Source organism: Dreissena polymorpha, chromosome 6, assembly GCF_020536995.1.
Source record: "Dreissena polymorpha isolate Duluth1 chromosome 6, UMN_Dpol_1.0, whole genome shotgun sequence".
In the NCBI taxonomy this organism is placed as follows: domain Eukaryota; kingdom Metazoa; phylum Mollusca; class Bivalvia; order Myida; family Dreissenidae; genus Dreissena; species Dreissena polymorpha.
The window spans coordinates 115483557-115501952 of record NC_068360.1 but is presented as its reverse complement, the minus strand read 5'-3'; the positions used below and the strand labels follow the sequence as shown (position 1 = coordinate 115501952).

Genomic DNA, 18396 nt, shown 5'->3' with positions numbered 1-18396 from the left:
TATTCTTATGATTAATTTTCCTTCTTTCAGATGTTGTAAACATAAGTCAGCCGATAGTACAAGTATCATCTGACATTAACATGGGAACAACCGATTCAAATAAAGGTAAACACATTACTGTTAGTCTCGGTAACGATAAATGCTAAAACAATACAAAATAAATCTTGCAAAAAAGTTAAAGGAAAAGTGGACTGGGTTCTTCAATAAAAATGTAGTATTACGTTATCAAATAAGCACGCCTATTCTTATTAATTAGTGGCAAGATATAAAATTTATCAAACGATTTTGAAGGTACTGTTGCCAAGTATAATTGAAGTTCATATGAGTCATGGCGCTCATGCTTTAAGCTCAATTAAAGGTAACGGCTTGCTAAATTAGTAGAGCGCTCGATTACAAATAAAGTGTGCGGGGATTGGTCATTGGATTTTTTCTATGTTCATTTCCCTCTACCTCTGACTCAAGTGGGTCAGTTGTCAGTTACTGACATAGGGATGTGCACTTAATACTGATTTACCGGAATCGACATAAAATGACAACACGGTACAGAATCAACCGGGTTTTCAGGGGTTTACACACGGGCTTGACATATTGTAATCACACCATTAAGAACTAACTTTTTGCAACTCAAGTTATTTTCTTTATGCATGAAAGACAATTGATCTTGCAGTTTGTGCCGATATAAGGTATAAGAACTAATCCTTGAATACGTCTGAAGTCGATGACAGAATTTCACGTTGCGTAAAGCATAACCATGTAGTTCAACTTTTTGAACAAGAACACAGGCTTATTAGATCAAGTAATTCCGATGTATTTCATATTGCCATAAGCAGCTTAACGATCTCTCTTTTATGCAATAGTTGCAATTCTTAAGAAAATGTTTTTAAAAGTTATTTGAATTAAAGCACCACTTTCCGTTGTGTATACATCCATTAAAGTTTAAGGGGGGAAACCCACAAAGTCACCTGATCCTGAACCATGATAACTGTATGCTTTATTTGAATATAATACTGCTGAAACAGGCGAAATATCCAACTAAACAAGCAAACAAACGAATATAAATTAGGACAGTAGACTTTCATTTCTTTTAAACAGCCGTACGTTAGTTTGAACATTGTGTACTTTCGACAGGGTCGAGAACGCTAGAACAAAACACACAATGATTACGAAGCTATAGTGATGCATTAATATGACACTCTCGCTGTGTGTATCCGTCCTTTAATTTCTTAAGGTCTCATATGCGACACCTACAAATAAGGCTTAGTACATGTAATTGTAACGACCAATCATCAAAATTCTCCATCGTGTTTTCCTACCTTTGCGTGCCAATCGCGTGAATGCGAAAACAATTCGCGAGCTAGCGAGAATACACTGCGAGATCGCAATACCACAATGCGGAATAAATGCGAGATATTACATCGCATCTAAAAAAAGTGATATTATTCTATAGCTTCAAGACAAATGTGTCTTCTTTAAATTTTCTGCTTATGAAATGCACTATTATTGTCATTTTAATTATATGAATTGCATGGTAAAATTTGTTGTTAATGTTTATTAAGCATTGCTAACATGTTATTTATTAATAAGATTGTTTGTTAATATGTTACATTATTCAGACACCATAACACACAGTGCCTGTAAAAATGAAAGAAAAACAAACCACACGTGTCATGAATGACTACTCATTTCAATAAATGATATCATAGCATCAGTTTCGGCCAAAATAGTGCTTAGATAGGTTTTTCATAACTACTTTAATTATTTTAACAGTATTTCACAATATTATAAACGCTGTAAAATGAAACAAATAAAAGCGAGTAAGTATCAAAAATGATTATACTCTTTCTGCAGACTGTAGCAAAATGAAAATCGAATAACTCATTTAATGCTTTCAACACAACAACTAGCAAAGTAAACATTACGTGAATCAAAGATCTATCAACAAACAAAAGTTGGAAACATCAATGCAAGACTTTTGGGAAGCTCGTTTTAGTGTCCGCCCTCTGTCATCTAGCGTTATCATGCGCCACGGCAGCGTGTTCGCCTGCTTTATTCCAATAAGTAACATTTTATGACTTCGCACAATAGAACTGAGAATGTTATTCACGAAACAAAGTTTCGATATTGATACTAGCGTTGATATAATAAAAGTTATCATTAAATATTGCATGATATATTTGAAAAATAATATGTGTCTCTGAACCAATACTAAGTAATACTTAGTAATAATACATAATAATAGTATCTAGGACCGAGTAAGCTTATTGACAAGTACACCTTTTAATACTCCTTTTCCTAAATCTGAATTATTTCTCTTTTGGAAATAACGAATAAAGTGTTATCATTAAGGCGATATCAAAATCTTAAGTCTATAACTTTATGCTTTAAACTGTAATACTTTTTGATAAATGTAATAACAATGCTTTGAGAGATTTCAGACAGAGTTAGTCTATTTAAAATTATATATGTGCCTTTCTGTAATCTTTATTATTTCCTTATCAAGTCTTCTACATTTTAATGTTTAACGCAAATATTTCAGACCGATGCACAAACCATTGAAAGTAACATACCTGCCTTTGCCTCAATTTTACTACTTTGTAATTTATATTTATTATTTGAACATCATTTTAAAGGACATAAAACAAATCTTTAGCCGCAAATAAAATTTGTCATTTTAACTGAAATAGGAAAATATTATTTTGCGAACATTTGATTTCAGGCCGAGTTTTATACATAAAATACATATATGCCTCTGCCTAAAACGGTATTATTTCTTGTAAATACTTATGATTTACGTATCATTTAAATGTAACATTTAATATTCGAATATCAATTAAAAGGTTATATAGATAGGAATAGCTGAAATGAATTTAGCGATTTTAACTGAGCACTTCAGAAGACATTCCGTAAAGTAACTTTATTTGATCGCATTTATTAAGATCGCGCTATCACCTTGTTTCCTCGTTATCTCGCAGTCTAAGGAATGTAGCTCAATGTGTTTGCGCTATTGCGCTAGTTATAGAACGGATTCGAAAACACAACCGTACAAATATGAGAATTTACGCATAATCACGATATTGATATCGTATCGTATATTTTGTATGTGCAATCGTTGAAATATTACGGGCGAGGAAAACACGATGCTAGAATACGCAATTGTATGGCTACAGCATGACATGCATCTACATTATTTGACCTGGTTTCTATTTTTTTGCAACATCGCATTGTGATGTCAATACTTTGTATCTTAGTTACTGTTCTCGCAATACAGAGGTCAAAAGTACGACACATCGACGATCTCATATATAATGGGACACGGTAACATCCTTTTGGATGCTGTTATGTTCAAAAGAAGGATGCACAAAGGCAAATATATGTATGTTCCGAAAACTTAAACAAAGTGAGTAACAACAAAGATATGTTTTGAACTGCATAGTTATGGACTTATGTTTTAAATGTAATAGGATGAGGTTGTTTCAACAACTGACTCCCAATGTCTTGTTTGTCATATTAATATTGTATTGATCCATTGGTAGCTTATGCCATAATTCAACGTTTAAGCTACAATATATGAGAACAACTGTGATCAATTGTGCTGCAAGTAGATTGAGTTTTTATGCTAATCGATATTAATCTGTAATCGCCATTAAAAGAAAGCCTTCATAACATCATATTGTACTATAATTTAGTTGATGCACACATTTTACCTTTTTGTTGAATCGCTATTTCAAGACAGCATTATTAAATATAAATAATATTTATAGTTTACGGAATAATTTCAAATGTGTTATGAATGGTCGCGTTTATTTTTTTTTTGAACAAGTACATTTGTCAGCAGCCACTGATGCAATATTTGCTATCACTTGTTCGAAACGTTTATGTTGGTATAATATATTCGATACTTTTATTTAGGTTCTTCTAGTGACATTGCTCTGTCAGCTCCGATTAAACCACTCACACTTGAACTGATTGTGTCCATGGATTTACAACATGCTGGATATGGTATAAAGGAACCTTTTTTCACTGGACTGGACTTTTTCCCTGACGGGCGACTGGTAGCCGTAGACAACATAAATAGGAAATGTATTATACTTGATGATCATCTACAGAGTCAAGGGACATCTTATACATTCAATAAAAATCCATTTGAGGTCGTATGTTTGTCTGACAGCGATCTTGCAGTGACGATGTGTGAGAAGTCTGTGTTTCTTCTGACCGTGAGTTCGAGCAACGATATATATCTGATAATAGAAATAAAAATTTCATCCAATGTTTTCTCGGCATGCTGCATGACGCCAGAAACTATGATCGTAAGCACATACGATGATTCACGTCCTGTAAGAATGTTATCACTGGGAGGTGTAGAGACTGACTTTGATCATGCAGTGGTTCCCAAGAAATTTAAACTTTGGGGAAGTAAGATCACGTACGTTAAGTCTAATAACATGTTAGTACTGACTGACAGGTTTGCTAACAAGGTGCACATGTACAACACCATGACGCGCATGTGTAGAGAGGTCACAGATGAGAACCTAAAAGAACCACGTGGTGTGTGTGTACATGGTAACACGGTGTTGGTGTGCAGTAGGTTGAATAACTGCATCGTGCACTTGACTGTGGATGGTAATATACTGGGAACCTACTCAGTAGATTTGAATGGGCCATACAGCATTTGCATAAACAGTGATGAAACAAGACTAGCGGTATCAGGTGGTGAAACAGGAAATACAAAATTGTTGTTGTACAAAATGCATAAGGCGTACAAAATACCATACCATAGGTAGAATACAATATAAATTAATATATATTTTTCATTTCATAACGGAGTGTTTGAAAAAATATCTTCTAACCGATTTTTAATATATATAAAGAGGCCTCTATTTGATGCTTTGTCGATAACTCAACGTGTTAAAAAATACAATTATATGAGCTTATGTTTAATGCTTTTGATGATAAATCTAATTGTAATATCAAAAAATAACTACTGCTTGATTGCCATCTGGATTTCACGTTTTTTAAATTATTATTATAAATACTGTTTGCCATCTAAATATAACATGAATATTTTATTCACAATTAACGTAACTTATTTTGTAAATTTGAAACAATGCTTTTTACTTGTTATGCTGCTATTGTAAGAATAACTGTTGGAGAGTGTCAATGATATGAATATAATAAAATACTACTTCAATGTATTAATATTAAAACATGACGATCGCGTTGTATTTGTAGATTACTTCTTTTCCTACAACGTACCTATATATCAGTTTTCGAATTATCATTTTAGTCGAGTCGTTTTATATCCAAAGTACACCTCCAAACGAACTCGTCAAGTGGGGAAATGAATATGGATGAGGGCGACATTGCACATTACTTTTCATGCTAATAGGTAATAAACAATTGCAAAAGGCAATTACTTTGGCAAAACTGTTGACCCCAAAAAAAATTCCAAAGTGTATCATTTTGATATTTTTCGAAGCATAGTTTACGTCGAAGGCAATACAAAAACAATATACTTGTATTCATACTGTTTGTATAGTCGACAATGTTCAAACATAATCATAGCATATAACAACTTGCTATATGCAATATGTGCATGCATTATATAATTACATTTATTTTATAATAAGGGTTCTGCTTGTTTGATTCTTCTATGACAACATCTTGACGGCATTATTGTGAGTAATCTATGCATCCGTAGGTTTGCCATAATTCTTTACCAAGCATGATACCACGCAATACATTCTTAAGAAATCCCTTAAAGACAAGTCAACAGACTAAATATTCGTTATGATGCAACTTGCTATAATTCCGAATGCGTTTAACCGTACTACATGAGCAATTGTCAATGACGTCATCTCATGGGCACAAGACATAAGGAATTTTAGTAGATGGAGCTCATTTAACGTGTACCTTAAATGCAAACACAAAATCATATGTATTCGAATGTTAACAACAATATTTTGTTTACAAAACGATAACCACCGTTTAACAAACGTTTTAAACAGCAGCACCTGCTTCTGCAACAATGTCACAACGAACGCCGACATGAGTCTGATCATAAAAAATGAAGTTTTTTTATGCAACTAAAACACGAACCCTACACATGTTTAAAATCAACACATATGCCATTCTTTGGCTTTATATCGGTCCTGAAATATGCGCGCGATATATGACGCTGCGTGATAACATCATTTAATCTTCCTTGATAATCATAGGAAATCAGAATAGGAGGTTTCATTTAACTCATCATTGCAATTTCGTTCACAATTAAGTAAATTCAATGCGTACTGAAGTGCTTTCAGTTATACAATTTAAGGAATATTACGACAGTCATATGTATCAGTAACGTGGTTTGTACTATTTAAATTCACACTTAAGGCTCCGCGTGGCATGCGATATGGCATACTGGTGGACCGATATATAATATTAGAAAAATTGACAAGTATTTGGTGCCTTGGTCCTTGGTACAAATTAAGGCAGACATGCTATAATAAAGCTTCTTCCGCACTGACTCAACTTGAGTAACACTTTGCTTATATTTTTATATTGCATGCCCCTTTGAAACTGATATTTGATATATTGATCCCATAATCGACACAGGTATTCATACCTAAAGACAAACACAACTAAACAAGTATGGTATTTTATTTTAAACGGTTCTCTAAATGTTTTGTAGATATAGTTTTCAGTAATTCTTTGACCTTAACATCTGGCAGGAATGGTAGACATCAACATCGATATACTTCTTTTCCTAAATACCAAGCCTTCTTAATTTGATAATAAACTAAATCATTATCAAGATATTTTGCTGAAACCAACTGGTCTAGTGCTTTGACCTTGAATTGTCACTGATTGACCTAAAGTTAAAAGGCGTCTTCTTTTCATCTTGGGTTACACGGTTACAAAATGCATGTAGATAATCGTGGTTCAACTGTATGTCAAGATATTTTGTCGAAGCAAATTTTACTTAACAAGACTCTGATACCTTGTATTGTACTTTATTTCTTCATTTTCTTCAAAGCAACTATAATAACAAATAAGCAAACCGTAATTCAAAGATAAGGAATTATTATAGGGGGGTCAAGGGGGGTTTCTCTCGCCCCTTTGATGCCGGAGGCATTGACACTTTTGAGAAAGAGGCCTGATAATGGTGCATCATGAAGTATATCTGGAAGGTTACGAGTAATGACTTCGAATTGATTAATTGACTGCATTGAATTGAATTATACCTTTTGTTCTCTCTCCTTTGATCAACGTGGCTTTTTCAATATATAATTTGTAGTCATCACTCATCATCCGAAGACATTTATTATGTTAACCCACAAACACAAATGTAATAGGTGAGTCGTGATAGGAATTGCAAGGCCCAGTTTCAGGACGGGATCTGTTTATTTGTTATTTCTTCGAAGATGTTTTTCATCAACTTTGGATGCTAAAAGTTGGGAATTTATTTCCACGGAGTTTCATGAAGGCACCAACGTCATTATTCAGTTTCAAGAAACTATTACGAATGTTTCAATGTTGGGTCGTGATAAACTGAATATGTCATCAAGTATTCATTTCCTCTATTTACTGGATGGTGGGTCTTGTAAAATATGTTTCCAGTCAAATTTAGAACCATCGACTCTTTCCAGCAGACAGTTAGGAATGATAGTGTAAATGTAGCTAGTAATCAGGTCAACTTGATTCTAATTCTCAGCGGATACGCCTTCTGATACCTCGGGAACGGAGACACGGTCGATCGGACTGATATGTTTCGATGTAGAGGAACTCGTCATAAGAGAATAGTTCCTTGGATGTATAGCACTTGATGAAATGGACGCAGCAACTATTACAGGGACAATTGTAACACCGTGCAAGAAGAATGGTTTCAACTTGAACAAGCTACGCAGCCACAGATACGATGGATGCTCGACTATGACTGCAAAATATCATGGTGTACAAGCCCGTTTATACTCTCGCCATGTTTGTACATTGTTCGGCTCACCGAATTATTCATGTTGTAAATGATATGATCTTTCTGGCGTACGTAATACAATTGGAACATAGAAATTAATCATTAAGTATTTTAGAGAGATACGGCTGTTTAATTCATTCAACATGATCGGTGAAAATGAACGTCGATAATCTGATATCAATGTTTCCCCATCCTCGACATAATTCGAAATCAATTTTCGCCTATGATATATATTTGGTTCGGTTTTAAGAAAAGCAGCCGAAGAAATTGGTATCACAATGACGACACCACGGCAATGTTGGCGGAAACAAAGAAAAATACTATCGACGCAAAATGTATATTCCGTACATTGGACTCACTGTTCCAGTCTCTTGGAAGCCAAGACTATAAAGATACAGTCAAAACCATCAAATCGATATTTTGAACAAGAAAGAATGTCATGGTACGGCATGAATCCGTAAGTCAGATTTGTTGACGTGGTAAAGAAAGGATTTTTCCCAACCTTGCGTGAGGCGATGATTAGTATAATAATCCGCACTGATGACACTTGTACGGTGGAACGCTGAGACGAGTCAAGAGATGGCTCAGATGCACCAGGTCCGACGACATGCTCTCAGGATAATGCATGATGAGCATTCACAGGTATCGGATCAACAACGACAATAATATAATTATACAAAAACATCGGAAAAAGTGTCGCCTTAAGTTCATATTCAGGGACTGAATAAATGTTAATTGAGTGAATTATCCCTTCGATTTTGCTCGAATGATAGTGTTTAAACAATGTGTTGAGAGTAAATACAATGCACAATAACCACATCCACTCCAATGGCCCCCATGTAGGGACGTTCATGAGTCAAAGCCTTTTTGAGTAGTCACTTGAACTGCCACGCACGCAGTGAAGTCGGTTCCCGAGTTGGCATAAACCTTACCGTAGCCCGGAATGATTGAGCGTCATGCGCTGTTACTTTTTGATGTTGATCAAGGTGCTTCGGCGTATAGCCCGCTGTGCATTCTTGATCGTTTTCTGTAATGTTTACGTGTCTCCAAATAGAGACGTCAGGGCGATGATCGAATGTTAACATGTACTGTAAACTCCATAGGCAAACACGGAGCTTTCTCAAATGTAACGGATATGAGTTATATACCTTTTAATATGAGCATGTTCGCTTCAAACGACATCATTCAATGATATTAATCGCCAGTCAATAATTTACAACAGTATTGTAATGACTGGGTTTATCGACTTTCGCTAAGTGTTCTTTCAGTCACGAGTTAATACACTTGTGTTACATTAATAAAAATCAGTAAGTCATTGTATATGCATATATTGATTCAACAATAGTATAAAACATAACGAACTTTCTAAATGTTTTAGCGTAACACAGAACGAACATTAAATTTAATCAAACGTTAATCCAACATTGTTTTTGCGAACCAAACAGCTATCTTAACGTCTAATTGTTTTAATGTATTAAACTTTTGTGATGTATTAATATTTTTGGAAAGAGGTGAAACGCTTCACATATCTCGGCAGCATCATGGACAATCATGAAGGAACAGATGCAACCCTCAGAATTCACACCAGTAGAGCATGGGCAGCCTTCCATAAGGTGAAGAAAATTTTGGAACAAGCATCAAGATCAGGCTGCTAGATACTATTGTGAACCCTACTTCTCTATATACCAAAGGCCAGGATCGTCACCACCAACAAGCAAATACACATCTTCATCAACACCAGTCTCAAAAATATCCTGAAGATTGGCTGGTCGGACAAGATGAACCACCAAGAATTATTGAGAACTATAAAGAAGAAGCCTGTTGGAGAAGAAATCCTTCACAGAAGTTGACGATGGAACGTCTACACCCATCGCAAACCTACATCCAATATACTTTAAGGAAAGCTCTCACCTGGAACCCACAACAGTCTGTTGATTGACTGGTCAATCTCCTGAAACATCATTCACTTTAACTGTTGATTGACTTGTCAACGACGATAGCATTTTCAAGCGAGGGATTGGCTTCGGGCAGCTCGCGAGAACTACGTCGTGCTGCCGACGATGCCCGAAGCCAATATCGCTTTCGCTCGTAAATATTCGGATATCGTCTCGAGAAATACACATCGAATAAATATATATCACACACAAAATAAAAACGAGCATTTTATATATCGTTAAATCTATCTTACCATACCATATCTAGCGTTGCAATTTTGGCAATTGCTATAAGGAACACTGATTTAATATGGATTATGTTTATTTTACAAAATGCTTTACGAAATATTATTTGATTTTGAGTGTTAATGGGGCTTAAACTCCCGAACATTTAATGGGAAACAAGTTGACTTCATCTTACTGAATTTTTGACTAAATATTGTTTTGAAACGGAAAATAACCTATTCAAAGGATATGACTATTCTTACCAGAAGGCCAGTATAGAACAAGACATTGATTGACCTCTGCTTGTGGTTGAATGTACATACCAAACTTCATGGTGCAAGACAACGAAGCACTCAGCATACAAACACTCATGAGTTTCAGCATACAAACACTCATATGTACACAATACATTTTTGTTTCAAGATTAAATATTCTTTATTTCAAAGTCACAAATATATATTTTAATTTTTAAGTTAATGTGAGCAAGAAGTGTTTGCTCGTTTAAACTACTTGTCAAATAAACCATCACAATTTATAACATAATTGTAAAACACTATGAATTATTTCTAAAATGAACTTAAGCTAATGCTAACTTGACCTGATTTTATGTCGCTCAAAGTCAAAAATATGAAAAGCATTAGATCAAATTTGGACAGCCAGAACTTAATGACCTAGTTCTAGTAGTGTATGGCTTTTCCAAACGTGGTAGTGTAGAAAGTGTTATAAACATGTATGCAGTAAACTTACCAATATTGGTTATGCACGCAAAAAGGATTGTGCAGGTTAAAGTGTAACAATTTTCCTTTTTAGTTAAGAAAATGCAATCAAGCAATTTGTTTATTCAAAAACAGATCATCATGTTCTCAAATATACCTTTCATGGCTATAGACCTTCTGACAACCTCTTGTTACCGGACACCTGTGTAATGGCAGCCATTTATGAAGTACTGAAAATAAACAGGAAACATTAATAATCTGTCTGTCACAAGAATATTTTGTGTATTTAGAAAGATGGTCCTAAAGTATATATATGTATATATATATGCTTTTTAACAATGTGATTTTAAAGAAATCAATGGGTCACAAGTACTTTAAGTTAAATTTTATTGGTACATCACAGCTTTTTTAGGGTAATTGTATAGCCATTATTCGGTTATATAGACTAAAGGAAAAAGTCCTTTCTGTCCCAAACACCTCCTGCTGACATTTCATCACATGATTGCATCATACTCGCAGTTAAAGTGCATGTCCACTAAACTATAACGTATATGTGTGTTAAGAATGGATTAGCATAATAAAATGTTAACAACAAGTGTATGACTTGAATGAAACCGTTGAGATTGGATTGTAGACTTCAATATCATGTAGAGTGTACTCGAATAATGCTGGTTTAAAATTAAGTGCTTTTGTTGAACGATTTACGAATTAAGAAATCTGTAAGTTAATTTCAAACGTGCTAATGCTTATTGCTGTGGCGAATTGTTCTTTTTCTGTTTGACGGACCAATATATGAGAGAGAGAGAGAGAGAGAGGGGCGGGGGGGGGGGGAGAGAGAGAGAGTTTTCATATTTTACAGTATTAGCATGTTTGTTAAAACTACGTCAGGGTATCGTTTTATAATTGATACGGTGTGTACGTTGCATTGACTTTAGAACATAGATAATGCCAACATTTCTTTTCTATAATCGTCTCTTAAGGTTAACACTATGCTCACAATGAACGGTTAGCAAAGTTAAAGAAGATATCATATTGGAGCCAAACACATAATTTCAGCTCGTTCTCTCCACTCTGTTATGTCATACATGTAGTAAACCCATCCGCTGTTTACCGGTTTAAAATAAAGACAAATGACGCAAATAATGGTGAAGAACACCACTGGCGACAGTAATCACCCGCGAATGTTCATTAATGACCAACAAAGAAAGCCATCAAACATATTCTAAATCAGGAATCGAATGTTAACATGCCCAGTATGTTAATAAGACGCATACTTGTTTTATAAGCTGAATGCGTTCACCTGTATTACACCAAATAATAAGTATAACCAATAGACGCATTAATGTACTGTGTCATATATTCTCTTAAATAACTGATAGATAGATATATACTGTCGCCGTTATCATCTAGTTTATCGCAATCAAAGTTGATAAAGAAGTCGTTGTGAACCTTGAACTGAGGAACGCCGACAGTCTAATCGTCCGGAAGGGGCGTTTTAAGAAATTATTTGTATATTATTTGCTTCGATTATTATTGGCCGCAATTGGCACAAAGACGGATAAATAATAATATAGAAGGTAAGGCAAACAATAGAAGTGTATGTTTATCCATTTATCAAAATGCCATGAACGTACCCGCTATTATTGTAAACGCAACGAATAGTATACGGCATTTAAATGTTTAAAACGAAAGTAGAAATTATATTGTAATACCTCATAATATTAACTCTTCGAATTCTGTATTTTTTTAAAAATAAAATAGCATATATAGGAATGTCGTATCCTTCACTTTATGTTCAAACTAGATTTAGAACATGGAAAATATTATATTTTCAGCATGTTTTGTTTATTGTAGCAGCGAACGACCGTTTTGAAAATGGCAACAAACGGACAAGAAGCTAATCAGGAAATCTCGAGTGACATTATAGGCGAATGTATTGTAATTAAATCTTGCGGACCATTATGAGAAAGCACACGCCTAGCGAAGCAACAGTATTTTGCAAAACCTGTAACGAGCAACTTTGTGAACCTTACAGAAATAGTCATATAATTTATAAATCGGGCAAACATGATACGGGTGTAATTGAGAATCTGGGTTCGGCACCAGTTGTTGTAATAATGAAAGGTATGGACAAATGTCGCGAGCATGATAAAAAAATTAAGTTTTTCTGTAAAGACCACTCCAAGCTCTGTTGCAATACATGTGCGTTCATACACAGGAAGTGTGACAACGTCAATGAACTAGCCAGTTTATCAAGCCAAGAAGGACAGGAGTTGCAAGATTTGAACAATACGCTCATTAAACTGGAGACCGATATTTGTTCCATCATATCGGACTGTTACAATTCAGAGACTGTATTAATTGAGACAATTGAACACATTCCAATACAGCTTGATGAAATGAAGAATCGAATGATCGAGATCATTGCTAAAGCAAAAGTAAAGATGATTGCAGAGGCAGATAATTTTAAAGCGGAGGAGATGAAGCGATTAAGCATAAGGACCAATGCTTCTTCAAAAGTGAATGAGGACATCCATGGACTGCTACCGGTTAGTTCAGCTCTTGTCAAACATGGAACACCTCAGCAAAAATATATCATCTCACACATTATGAAGGAGAAAATAAAAGATATAGAAACCCATATTACTGAGCAGCGGAACAAACATATCACTTCAACTGTTGCCTTAAACTTTTCAAAACAGCTATCATCACTTCTGAAAGAGGAAGAAGGCATTGTAAAACTGAACGTAGAGCGACACCTGACGTATAAAGGTTTGTTTTCTTATGACACAATTACTAACGATATAGGAGTATGATATTCAAACTTAAACTCAAGACGTTAGACCATGTGCCGTGTTATTTGCTAAGGGTAATAATTCTGGCATTTATAATGCGATTTTGCTCATTATCAAACTTGACTGAGATCTTGTGGCCATATAGCTTCTCAGCAACTTTGATAAAGAATGCTTGATAAATGTGACTGCTAGAGTGTTTACAAACCAAGTGAGGATGGACTGGTGCACGACGGACAAAGACCGATCCTAAAACTTCACCTGAGCAATCATGTGAACTAACAAGTGGTTTTTTTCACCAATCTTAGCCATTTGTCCGAGATATCTATAAAACCAATGTCTTGACTAAGTTTTACAATGATTAGGAAAAAATGCAACTTCTAGAGTGTTCGTAAGTTTTCTCTATAGTCATATAAGGAAAACTGCCCACCCACCCCCTGGCGGCCATGTTTTTAGACAGATCATTTGAGATATAAATAAAACCAATGTTTTCACCAAGTTTTATGATGATTGGGCAAACAATGTGACTTCTATAATGTTCACAAGCTTTTTTACTATATAAATTAAGGAAAATGCGCCATACCCCACCTGGCAGCCATGTTTTTGAAAGGACCGGAACCATTTTTGAACTCAACTCTCGTATCAAGGAAACAAATGTGACCAAATTTCATGAAAATTGGGCAAAAATGTTACTTCTTGAGTGTTCACATGGTATCATTATATCAATATAGACAAAACTGCCCCGCCAACTGGCGGCCATGTTTTTCACCGATCTGAAACATTTTCAAACTCGTGCGAGATATCAATAAAACCAATGTTTTGACCAAGTTTCATGATGATTGGGAGAAAATTGTGACTTCTAAAGTGTTCACAAGGTTTCTCTATAGCCAAATAAGGAAAACTGCCCCACCCATTGGCGGCCATGTTTTTCAACGGACCGGAACCACTTTTAAACTCAACCAACATATCATTGAGACAAACATTTTGACAAAGTTACATGAAGATCGGGCATGAAATGTGACTTCTACAGTGTTTAGAAGGTTGTTTTTTTGACAAAAGTGACCTAGTTTTTGACTCAGCATGACCCAGTTTCAAACTCGATCGAGGTATCATTGGGAAAAATCTTCTAACCAAGATTCATGAAGATTGGAAAGAAATGTGGCCTTTAGAGCGTTTACAATGTTTCTCTATAGCCAAACAAGGAAAACTGCCCCGCACACTGGCGGCCATGTTTTTCAATGGACCGAAACCACCTTTGAACTCAACCAACATATCATTAAGACAAACATTTTGACAAAATTACATGAAGATTGGGCATGAAATGTGACTTGTACAGTGTTTACAAGGTTTTTCTTTTTTTGACCTAATGACCTAGTTTTGACCCAGCATGACCCAGTTTCGAACAAGAAATGTGGCCTCTGGAGTGTTTATAAACAAATGTGGACGGACGGACAGACAGACGACGGACAAAGACCGATCACAAAAGCTCACCTGAGCAATCAGGTGAGCTAAAAATGCAATAAAACTCTTGAAACAAGTCCTTATTAAACTGCATTTAAAATGTACTGATAATATTAGTTCATGTCACATTTTATTTAGAAATTATCAAACGTATCTTAAAAGTAACCCTCAAAACTTGCAAACAACAGTATCCAGATTAAGTTTGCAAATCCAGATTATTTGCAAACTTATTTTTTTTATTTATTGAACAATTGTAATGAAATTTTGCATATTTGTAGGAGGCAATGAGTACATACATATAATTGAAAAAAAAAGAGTTAAAATGTTTTTGGAAAGTAGAGTTATTTGATGATAAAGTTGTTATCCCCCGTGTCTCCCCCGTTAAGAATTGCAATTCTCCAACGGGTGTTCTTTCCAGACGGGAGAATTTTACCTATATTTTACAATAAATGTAATGTAAATATTATGTTTTGATTTCTGATTTAATGTTTACAAATAATCATGTTTAAGTTATAATCGTAAGAAATATGTACTTTAATAAGAAAATAAACTGTTTGTAGATTTTCTTTCCCCGTGGGATGTTGACGGGAGAACCCGTGGGGTTTTGACGGGAGATCCCGTCAATCCCCCATATCCATTAAACTCCAACGGGGTTTTCAAGGGAGACCCCGCCATACTCCCATTTAAAATAAACCACAATGGGGGTTTGACGGGTGCCTCCGTCTAACTCCAATTTATAGAGAACTCCCATGGGTGTTTAACCGGAGAAGGGAGGGGGGATCAGACTTCAATAAACAGTTTATACCCATTGCAATATATTCCATTGTATAAAGGGTAAAAGACACCAAACTTTATTTAATAATTGATGTTTTCTTTTTAAGGTGTCAAAATCAATTTATAATTATTGAATTTTCTTAACTCAGTACGTTACTTTGAATAAAATGTCTTTTTGTAAGAGATTAGACCCACATATTGATATTTCTGGAAAGATAAATTTAAAACGTTCCATAATTTTAAAGACTCAATGTATAAATAATAAAGCGACTTATCTCAAAAATATATTACATTTACCATTTGATAATCCAAACGTTGCTTTTATCCATTACTGTGATGATAAATACAATCCAGAAAGACAATAACATTGGAAGCATATTTATTGTCATTCGAAATTGTATTATTGTGTTGTTTATTCCCGTTTGACACTTTTTGAAGTTTTTTGCTCGAAATTTTGGGTCCGTCTATAATGCGTATATGACTCATATTCGCGAATATGAATGAAACGAGCGAATATGATCGAATATTGGCAATATTGATGCTTTTTCTGCAATGTTTTTATCAACAAATTACAGTTTAATGTAAAATATAATTAAGACTGTTAACATAAATAGAGCAATTTTCTAGCCATTATCATGTTTCGAACACTTAAAGCGGGTATATACGATTTAGTCAAATATTTATGAATTTATATAAACTGTGTAAAAAACTTATTATATATATATTTCAATATAAATTAAAATAAAAGTTAAGAAGAACATGTGTCGAAAAATGCGAAATAAGCCAGATATTTAATTTTGAAATTGAAAACGGCTGTACAGCCGAATTCGCCAGCATGTATACCATACATGTACGATGTGCATCTAAACTTAGTTTAACGGTTTATTTGAATTCCTGCAACGATATCTATTCATACGACACACGAACACTATCTCCGATCCTAATACAAAGACGAATGCTTCGGTTATTGTAGGAAAATATGTACGTCATTATCGGCTCGGGGCGCTAATTTGTCTTTGCTGCATTTAATGAAATTCGGCTTTAATGTATAATTTTTCTTGCCTATTTTGTGTTATTGTAACATATTTTATCAATATATTACAATTAAACACATATAAAAAATCGTATATACCCGCTTTAAGTCATGTTCGCGAATATGAACATTGTTTTTAGGCTACACACGACCAACAATATAACCACGACGACTCCACAAGACAAGGTTTACAGTTAACTCGTACCGAAGTCAACTCGCACGGTAGTCAACTCGCACGTTGTTTGGTCAACTCGCACGTAAGTCAACTCGAACCTAAGTCAACTCGCACGGTTGTGAAACTATTGATGTGTTAATGGGTTCTAAATGATTTATTTATGCATAAACACAAATGAGAAATACTTTCAGAGTTTAGTTCAATACTTTTTATTGCAATATTTTCACAAAATAACACATTTTATTAACAAATAGTGTTTACACCAGGTTACATTATCGGCACATTATAACAGACAGTAAAAGTACTTTTGAAAATATATTTTTTAAACTATTATTTTAATTTTAATTAAAATATTAACACACATTATCAAAGCTTTATCATGTACACAAGTAGACATTCATCGATATACTTTTAATATTTATTTCAATATTTACATACAGTATCAAAGCTTTACGATATGTACACAAGTAGACATACATCTATATACTTTTATTTTAATATTTATTTCAATATTTACACACATTATCAAAGCTTTACAATATGTACACTAATATTGTAATTTAATGAATAGGACATTAAGACTGATAGAACTATGAATTATTAAGAATTTAATAATTTGTCATTAACAAATTAATGAAGATCCCGTTACCTATGGAAAACTTATTGCGCACACAATTATAAGTAAAACACGTATAACAATAATGTTAACGTGAGTACAAATACGTAAAGCTTAGTATCATATAAACCGCGTATATATGAGTATCATACCTACATGTATTTAAACATTGTTGTACGAAAAGATTATTAATTTTACAATAATAATCAGTCATAATACAATTTTACAGAATCAAATGTGTATTTAATTAATAATTTAATAAAATTGCCCAACATTATTAAAATTTGAACATGAGTTACGGTTCTACATTAATTAATTAAATATTAAATTGTAAAGCATGACAAATTAAAATATTTATTTTAGTATTTTATACTCCAGCCTTATTTCTAGGCAGCCCCTATCAGTAATAGCCTTATCTACCCCTCGATAATCAGTACCCTCATCAGCTCTGAATGACTGACAGATTAGCTGTTTATTGTAATTTTAGGGGTTGGAAATAGGATATGGTGTTTTCAGGTATTGTTACTTTGTTGACTTATTAGGTGACATATGGTTTATAATAACAATTCCAAATTAACAATTAAAGTGATAATATGGGCATGTTTCACTGTTGAATTGAGCTGAACATAATTAACAGGTCAAAAGAGTTAGTTTAAATGTGGTTACTGACCAATTATCTGCAACTCATCTTGCTACCAGTTGTTTATAACAAG

At 34.2% G+C, this 18396-nt stretch overlaps 1 protein-coding gene across 1 annotated transcript in view; it reads left to right on the top strand.

Moving 5' to 3' along the window:
• LOC127833254 (uncharacterized) overlaps positions 1-4897 on the top strand; it is a 182598-nt gene extending 177701 nt beyond the window's left edge. The window contains exons 6-7 of the mRNA XM_052358418.1: positions 31-105; positions 3910-4897. Of these exons, the coding sequence (XP_052214378.1) occupies positions 31-105; positions 3910-4781 (947 nt within the window). The 3' untranslated portion in view covers positions 4782-4897. The remainder of the gene's footprint in view (positions 1-30; positions 106-3909) is intronic.
• The last annotated feature ends 13499 nt before the right edge of the window (positions 4898-18396 follow it).